This window comes from Chaetodon auriga, chromosome 24 (genome assembly GCF_051107435.1).
Source record: "Chaetodon auriga isolate fChaAug3 chromosome 24, fChaAug3.hap1, whole genome shotgun sequence".
Taxonomy (NCBI): domain Eukaryota; kingdom Metazoa; phylum Chordata; class Actinopteri; order Chaetodontiformes; family Chaetodontidae; genus Chaetodon; species Chaetodon auriga.
The window spans coordinates 4,996,698-5,006,333 of NC_135097.1; the positions used below are offsets into that span (position 1 = coordinate 4,996,698).

At 39.7% G+C, this 9,636-nt stretch overlaps 1 protein-coding gene across 1 annotated transcript in view; it reads right to left on the reverse strand.

Moving 5' to 3' along the window:
- Positions 1-2,839, reverse strand: part of arhgef40 (Rho guanine nucleotide exchange factor (GEF) 40) — a 38,783-nt gene extending 35,944 nt beyond the window's left edge. Inside the window, exon 1 of the mRNA XM_076724474.1 lies at positions 2,630-2,839. Within this exon, the coding sequence (XP_076580589.1) occupies positions 2,630-2,632 (3 nt within the window). The 5' untranslated portion in view covers positions 2,633-2,839. The remainder of the gene's footprint in view (positions 1-2,629) is intronic.
- Between the last annotated feature and the right edge of the window lie 6,797 nt (positions 2,840-9,636).

Below are 9,636 nucleotides of genomic sequence, written 5' to 3' on the forward strand. Positions count from 1 at the left end.
GAAGAGAAAAGAAGAGAGGACACAGGAAAAAGAATGAGGCAGACAGACAAAAGGAGGGGATAAAGAAGAGGAAGAAAACGGAGACGCCTGAGACTGATTTCCTTTCCTAAATCTTCCTGTATAATCTAACCTGACCTACAGTAGGTCAAACAGCTCGCAGGGACTTTTAGCGGATTGTTTAAGATGACTTAAGTGCTGCAATCTGTCGCTGAACAGAGAAAAGGCAACTTTCACGTCAAATGGAGTTTCACACTGCGCTTGGCCTCCATTCATTGATATGATTTGAATAGTGTACAAGCTGGTCTGTAAGCTGAACATGGCTTTTTGTCACTTGTATAGGAAATGGGAATGACAGAGCATTCTGGGGCGTCGCCACCGTTTTTGGAGGATAGCATGCTAGCTGTCGTTACCTGTCATTTGTCAACCGTCGATCATTTGTCATCAGTAAAGTAGAAAGCATGCACGAGAGACAAAAGCCGAAGAAATGGAGAGTTGTGACGAATGAGAGACATATTACAAAACTGCAGTTAAAGAATGATAAGGTTAGGATTAGTTAATGTTATGCTAACTGAGTGCTAACAAAACGCTGGCTAACATTAGCCGACCTTTGTGTCTGTCCATATACTTTGACATTTTGTGTTTTGAAACGGCCCAATCAGCCCAATTGTCACGTTCCCTTGCGGTGTTATGGTGTGACATTTCCTGAGGTAACTTAGCTTAGCCTTTGCTCGGCCAGGCAGAATGTTAGCACAGCACACTTGCCAGCAAGCACAGAGCAACATTAGCATTCATTTGGAGTCGTGCTAATGGCCAACTGGCAAATGCGATATTGACTTTTCTTGTAGTTCTGATTCTGTCTAATTCACCAATCAGAGAATAAAACAAACAGCAAAGCTCTGGGCCACAAAACTAAACAAGCTGGCTGAAAGATGAGTCAGGTGATATTCCTCTGTGAGTTTGTCACTATGAGCGACACCTGTCATAATAAAATTGATTAACAACTTCGACTCAAGATTTGATGATTTCAGGTTTACATTTGCAGCTGTATTCTGGTTTATATGGCTAAACAAGATGAAGCTCATGAATAAAAACAAAGAACAGGCTTGGATGCCCAATGAAGACACCAATGAAGCAGCAATGAGCAGCTAAATTCTGCGCTGGTCTGCATGCACTAGTCAGAGACAATCACAGGAAACTGAGTTAAAGAAAGATTCCTCTGACTGGCAACATCGCAGGCCCAGTCTGGATGGATTATTGCTGTTATCGCCAGAGGGACTGGTACATTAGTGTTTCAAAATCAGAGCTCACCAGACGGAGGGAATGGAAATACCCTCTGCCACATATTCTTAGCAAAGGAGCGGAGTGCATAACTTTTTCTTGATGCATTTTAACATCTATGTGCATGTGTCACCCGCCATATTTGTCCCTGAGTGAGTGTGTATACACACGCATTCATTCCTCATGTTGTTTACAGGGTTGTTTGCTTGCTCACACAGCTTACACTGCTCTGTTACAGTCTTAAATCCACTGTTTGGTGCCAAGGAAAAGTTCTATATACACTTGTGACTTTGCTGTGACTGGACATGTTCTTGTGCATACATCTGTTACTGTTTTCCACCCTACACTTTCCCAACGGGTTATTGAGGAAGATAAAACTGTACTGCACATGTTCTTCCTTCCTTGAAGTCCATGCCATCCCTTGTTCCCCCTCTCTCTCTCTCTTTTTTCCCTCTTTTTCTCTCTCTCCCCTTTTCTCCCAGGTCCAATGTGGAAAATGCGGCATCACCGAAACCACCGATGCTGCCGTCCAAGTCTCCTAAAATAAAAAGTAACCCTACCCTCCTCTTTTATTCCGCTCTTTCCCACTACAGCTCTCCCTTTCTCTCTGCTTTCCCTCTTCCCCTCCCTGCCAAACTGCTCCACCCTGCCCAACACACAGAAGCGTGAATATGATCGAAATCTTTAATTTTTTTTTCCCTCCTTGATTTAATTTATCTTCTCATGTGTATGTGCATGTGTCTGCCTGACTCATCTCTCTGTCTCTCTGCCTCCGTATGTCACTGATCAGACCATGTGTGGGTGGAGATGGTAAACAAAATCCCTAGAGATGCAACAGAGGGCTCTTTTGCTTTTGCGAAGCCCCTGATTCTCCCTGCAAGTCAACCACAAAAATCACTAACGTCACACAGCTTAAATCATGTCGTTAGAATTTGCTGTCGTTGGGATTTGACAAGTTTGCAAGCTGTAAACTCAGAGTTATAAATGCTGACTAAAACAAATGCATGCTTTAAGGAGAAGTTAATGATTATAGTCAAATATATATACATAAGTGATGCTGTTTTGAGTTTTGGAAGCACATGTGCAAGTAATAGCATCTGGATGAAGAATACGCACATCCTGAAATATACTTTCAAGTAAATTTAAGGTAGAGAAAACTTAAAATGTTACGCTGCCACAGGTCAAAGGCAGAAAAGCCTGTGTTTTCAGCCTCTCACAGGAATCAAAAAATGAAAACAGAGCTGAGGGCAGAAGCACTTTGAGTCCATGAGGGAGTTTGGAAATGTTTTGTGATACATGCCATTTTCCAGACTAACTTGAGTTCTCCATAGTTAAAGAAAGGGGGACTTACCATGACTTCAGTCAGGAATTCCTACATAGTCCTCAGCTCTTTTCCTGCATTTGCTTCCTCTCTGCATTCTGCGTGAAAACTTTCTCCCCTCAGTTATTACCAAACAGCCTCCATTAGCCTCCTGTTTGTGTTTTTTCCCCTTCAAAACTTTCTGTGCGTTAGATTTCAGAGCGTGAACAGTCCTCTTCTCTTCCCCTCTCACTCTCCGGTTTATTTCCCTGCCTGGGAAAGTCCAAGCTGCATTTTTTTCCCCTCCCCTCTGTCTGCCCGGCTGTCCCACACACTCCCACCTCCCTCCCCTCCCCTGACATCCCTCCCTCCCTCTCCTCTCACCTAACAAGAGCACTACAGTCCCTCTCCACTCAAACTTTCCATTTCCCCCCCAGAGTAACTTAAATGAATAGACAATGAAAAGCCGTTACCCCACCCAGGCGCACTGAAAAAGAAAAACCCCTCTGATGTTTTATTGTTCTGCTATTGGTGAAATTGCAAGATCTTTATTCTCAGTGGGAGATAATTTAGTAAATTTGTAATTAAGCTTAATTTGATGAAAAGGGTTGGAGCAATTATTGAAAATACTCAAATGATTACAGCTGAAATGGGTCTGTTTCTGCACGTGCTTTGTGTATATATGCTCCAAAGTCTCTCATAAAGACAGAGAACTATTTATACATGGGAGCAAAACACCAGATTACATTTGCAAATGCTGTATTTTTAGCAGAGAGGGTAAACTTCCTTCCTGAGTCACTGTGATTGTCCTTTCACCACCCATCTGACATTAAAGAGGGGTTAAAGAGCAAGTCCAGCAGTTTAATATTGCACAATGTTGGGAGACATGCAAGAGACAAGTTTTAAAAATAAGAGTCAAAAAAGAGGTAGTCTGCGTGGGTGAATCACCAAAATCACTGGATCCTGCGTTATTTACGAGAAATTAAACCTTTCTATTTCAGAAGAACTCCCTGTGACAAATATAGTGAAAGTCATATGTAAATCTTTAAGTGTGTACACACTGTGTAGGATTTTTTTTAAAAAAGCAATGTACAGATGATACAAAGTAATCCCTCTCAGTCATCACTTATTACCCACTAGAAGTCATATGAAGTAACTATGTAAAACTTTATTTGTAGGGCACTTGAAAACACAGTCACAGAGTGCTTTCCACACACCAAAGAATAAAAATGAATGAACAAATAAAGTGAAAACATCCTATTATTATTACTTATTACATCTTATTTATGAGAATAAAAGGAATAACTTGGCTAAAATATATAGTCGTGCTCCAAGTAATGATTCCATTTTTGAGCTCAGGTGTTCTGTAACAAACAATGCAATCACTCACTTGGAGCTGCTATCTGTGATGAATCTGTGATTTTGTGATTTTGTCAATAAAGTTTCCAATTTAATGTCCACTGTTCTGCATGTAAGCTACATGTTAATGGCATCCAGCAGACCTGCAGACAAATGCTCATATCAAGGTGATGGAGACTGAACATAAAGTCAGACTTTAGGCTTAAGCTGCCATCACTCACTCTGTCTTCTCCTTTTATTGCTTTATTGCCCCATATTAGTGCCAAACTGGTTGCTACGCCACAGCTAAATTTAACCTGTATGGTTTGTGTTTAGACCGCTGCAATGAGTGGAGGAATGGAGTTAGTGTGGATCATCCACTACAGTAGTTCAACAGCGCCTCCCTGTGCGTATTGAGTGATAGTGCAATAATGGAGAAGCAGAGGAGGAACAGGAGCTTGCAGCAACTGGAGGTGAACTTCTGTTAGGAGGCCTCTTTGTGGGGTGACTTGTTCATTTTGTGAATTTTATGAAATGAATAAATAAATAAATGGACAACAGAGGTGATTTCTTACTGCGTGATTGTTTCCAGCTCATCGAAAACATAAAGAAGAGTGGTTAAAAAAAAAAAGTGTGTGTATGATCAAGTGTAAAATCTTAAAAGCAAAGTGACAAACAGCCTCAAAAAGCATTTGATCAAATTTAACTGGAGGTGGAACTGAAGTGCTCAAAAAGCGTTGCACAGGGTGATAGAGGAGTATCGTTTCATCGCTGGATGAAGGCAGTAATTCAGCACACACACACAATCAGATGCACGCACCTGGCAAAAAGGACAAGAAGAACAAGTCCCTGTCCTGCCCTGTCTCTGGGTGTGTTTGTCACTTACAGATCAGTTTATGTGACACATTCATTAAGGCTGCCATGATTTGACTCATTATTCACACTTGGCATTTATGCAGCTTACAAGAATGTGCCACACCTCACGCAAGCCACTATGTAATTTGGAGATGTGTGTCTTTGCTGTGCTCCTAATGTTTCCTCTATGTAAAGGTGTTGTTTTATTTATTCTATTTTTCAGTTTAATAATGCAACTGAATGCAACAGTTTAACTGTACTGCACCTACAAAGAGACTACTTGCATATTTTTGCATATTATGACACACTAGCACAACATGGAAATTGATTCATTCTGTCCTACCTCAAGGTTAATCAGACAATTGCCAAATAAATATGCAGAAGCATCACGTTTTCTGTTGTTTTAATGCAAATGAAACACCTTTTGATGTAGCCAACATTGCTATTGATAGTTCAGCTCTGAGGTTTTCCAAACATTAAAAAAAAAACAGCTGAGGTGATGAAATATTAAGGTATGTTAAGGAACTACTGCACTAATGTACATCTTACTGAGGGATAAAACATATACAATCTATGGAGAAATATGTTACATAGGGATGCAAGTTCACACTATTGTTTAATTACTATTTATAATAAGTGAATCCTTTATTGATCCCTTTGAGGGGAAACTGTGATGTAACAGCTGCACAAAGAGTAATGATGAAGGGCAGAATCTCATGGCCATTTGGCGAAACATGCAGAACGACACGCCTCACATTATGCCTCTCCCAGAAAGATTTGTTAACGGATAAAACAGAACGTTGCTGTTTATGTACTGTACAGTGGTTTCTGGCTGTGTTGTGATCACACACATACTTGTGATTAGTGAACTGAAAAAAGTTCATAAAGCTCAAGGCGACAGCTCCAAACGCTCTGTTCTAAAACCTGTCTGTGTTCTGTCGTCTGTGCTCATCTGTGTTCTCTCTCATTTACAGCTTCACTTGTTTCCTTATGGACTGTATTCTCTGAAATGCCCGAAACAAATTTCTCCTAAGGGAGACAATAAAGGCTAGTCTAATCTAACATAAAACCCCAAAATACTCAGTTTTAAATTATTTAAAACAAAGAAAAGCAGCAAATCCTCACACTTGAAATGAACCAGCAAAGGTTTTTGCTCAGCTGAGCAACTACAACAATGTGTTAGCAAAATTGCCAATTATTTTTCTTTCAGTCAACAAATCAGTTGATAGACTCCTGCTTTCAGCTCTAATGTTGCAGTAGGTTTGAGACAGGATGGAGCCTTAGTTGTCTCTAACACCTGTCTTTTGAGTACAGATACATTTGCAAAGTCCTTAACAAAACAGGACAGAACACTCGCTTTCATCGCAAGTCCACCGTTTTAACATCTTTTAACCTTGAATCAATTCCATAACCTTTGCCATGACTCAGACATTCACCATCTAACTTGGATTACATCATTTCGGGCTGTGCTTGAGTGAGACTCTGAGCACCCACCTGCACATTCATGCAGCTGCCCTAAGTGAGTGCATCTCTGAAATGTCAATAGTCTGCGACGGGGAAAGGACTGCGGCTCAGCAGCTGCTCTGCCTCACTCTGTACTTCCTGTCTGTGAAGGTGAAACAGATCCTGGTGGTGACAGAGCTTCAGACCAGCAGAGCCGCTCTGCCACTGCCGCCACAGACCTGTCACTCAGCAGCATGCTCACAGTGGGAGGAAGAGGAGGAGGAGGAGTCAGGTGGAGCGAAGGAGGAGAAGAAGGGACAACTTCCGACACAACTGGAAAATGTTGTTAGGTTTCTGTTGGCCTCAGGTTTTAATTTGAAACAGGCTTGTCTTCAGTGAATATTGAAAACCAGAAAGTCTGCACCTGGTTTTGTATCCAAAGAGTCAGTGCAAACAACCCACGCCCTATTAAGCTATTATATTATCGTTTTATCTGATGAAATACCTGGAGTGTCTGTACAAACATGCCATGCATCCCAAGATACTTTGATAGATGTCGCTAAATATGTTCCTCACAGGCCCGCACTCCACCAGGTGTTGGCCACGTTCTCAGCAGTGTGGCTGCAGAACCCACAGCTGTAAAATGAGCTCTGTCTCCCATCAGCAGCATTGAAGGCAGCTGCAAATCACCATGTTCATGACTGGGTGGCATTGCCTTTAGTGTCACATCAGGTAAAGGGTATGCTTAACCCAGGAATAGAAAGAGCGTTAGATTTATCGTTTCTTGTGGGTTATCTGTCATTTCATCATTACAACACACCACACACAAATTACCTTATTGGAAAACAAAATAATTATTAGACATGAGAACAGCAGAATGGATTGAGCAAAAAATGATTTTATCTTCCACTGCTTTGATGGGAAATAATTAGTGATTCGAGATGTTAAAAAGGTTGTTGATTTGATTTCCATTGTAAAATGACACGGAGAATAATGATGTGTACATATCCATAAACATATGAATGTTGCATCTTGAATTAATCATTTTATGAAGAATGAAATGATATACATATAAAGTGTAAGTGAGTTTTAACAAAAGGAAACATAACCACAAACATTAACTCTCATAGTGATCTGTGTAAGATTAGCAGTCATCACATTTGACACTACACTGCGTTAATGCTTTTCTTTTCTTTTCTTTTTTTTCTTTCTTTTTTGCAGTGGTTGTAAAAATCCGCCTTTGCAAATATTGTTCTGCCTTGAAAGAAGTGACAGGCAGTCTTATTAAAATAGTCGGTACACTGGTTTGATTCATGACATAGTGTTGACAGTATCTTTTTGCCAAAGGAAATTTGAAGGACATACAGCATTTTTTGTTAGTAATTGTCCCCTGTGGCCTCCTAAATCTTTGCCACCTATTGAAAGAGATCATCCTAAAAAATGGAATAAAAGAAAGTAAATAGAAAATCTAGCCCATCTACATCCATGATAGAACCCACCTAGCATCATAAAATAGAACCACTGGTACGTCATTGACCTACTCATTTTTGAATAATAATAATAATAATAATAATAATAATAATAATATGGGTTTCACTACATTGCACATATGAAGAACATTTAACTCATTTCACATTAATTTCGTGAGAAAATATAACATGAACAGATGAAGGACTGATCGCGACGCACCACAGAAGAAGAACGAGATATGTAACTTCCGGCGGCCATCTTTGTCTGGTTGAAGAAACGTTAAAAACGATAACAGCAACAACAACACAAAAAAAAAACGTCTGCGTTGTTCAGACTAGTCACTTAGGCATCCCGAAAATGCTGAAAACAGCGGTAAGTGCTGTCATACAACCTGTTTGGTTTGTATTTATCTGTCCTTCAAACTGCTGTGCTTTACACAGATGGAGAAGTCGCATATCTAAAAGCGGTAAAAGGCACGGCCTCGGATTAACGAACCCCCGAGCTAATGTAACGTTAGCCGAACTGTAACTTCGTGTAACCGGTCCTAGCTACAGCGGCTAGGTAACTGAAATGTGCGACATTAACATGTCAAAGTTTTGTTCTTCACGCAAATCCACTTGTTTTTTGGACTTGCCTTAACGTGGCTTGTTTGCTGCCTGGGTAACCGATTTGTCTAAAGTACCTTAACTAGCCAGCTAACGTTATGTTTTTGATTAGCCAGCGTTAGCTAGGCTACGAAAGGGCAGCTGCTATGGTTAACGTTAGCTGTGTCTTCCTTCCTTAATACCAGGCCAGTTATTAAACTAAAATAATACACTCACCAATGGATAACTGAATCTTTTGAGGGTTTTAATTAGGGAGTCTTATTAGAGCCCAGAACAAATTAGCACTGACTATCTCATTTACTACTAAATCAGCTGCCATTTTATACCACTTTATTGCATTAGACAACAAAGACCATGACCTAAATTTATGCTGGTGGTTATTATATTTGTGGATATAGAGCCGTATTTCAGCCATTTTAAGCAGTTCTTCCAAGCCAAGGTGAGCTTGTGGAAAACTCAGTGAATGTCTTTGCACCAAATAAATATTGTCTGACCAGAACTGCCATAACAGTAGCGTTTGAAATTTGGATATGCAAAATGCGATGACACTAATATTTATGGAAACTTACATACAGTATTTGTGTTCCTAGTAGCATCAATGCATTTATTATACTTTACATTTTGTATGTATCTCTGCCACTTAATATATAACTCTGTATGATTGCTGGTCATTCATTGGCTTCCTATTAGCACATTACAATAAACTGTACTGTTGCTGCTAATTTCAGGGCAATTTAAATCAATAAAGTTACAGAGCACCAAAAAAATTGATACTGCCTTTGATAAGGTTTAGATTACTGTTGGTGATACAGTGTAGTGTTTTCTAGTATCTGACAGTTTATGAATGCCACTAAGACGATCAGTTTAGGTAAAGTATTTATTTCAAAAATAGGTATTAAAAAGTCCTACATTCTGTAATTAATGTGCAAAATCAGTTTCATTAATATTTGGTATCATAACAAGCATTCCTTGTATGCATCTCCTCTTTTGCATGCGCACTTGCTCATGCATGCACACATGAGAATATCAGCCAGTGAAGGCTTCATTGTAAAAACATTGTACATTCATACCAAAAAGAATAACAAAATAATATACACATACATGTCTACCATTTGCTGGCCTCATTATGAGTGGCAAGATAGAAGAAAACCATCGTCTCTCTGCTTGTCTGGTGTGTGTCATGAGAAACGTAAGACATGAATGTATCGACAAAGCAAGCAAAGCATTATTGTCACTCATAAAGGCACATACTGAGGGATAGCAAAACAATAATAAGGTTAACAAAAATGTCTTCTTTAGTGCCTCAGCTTTTTTCCAAAAGTTTTTACATTTATGCTCTGTTGAAAT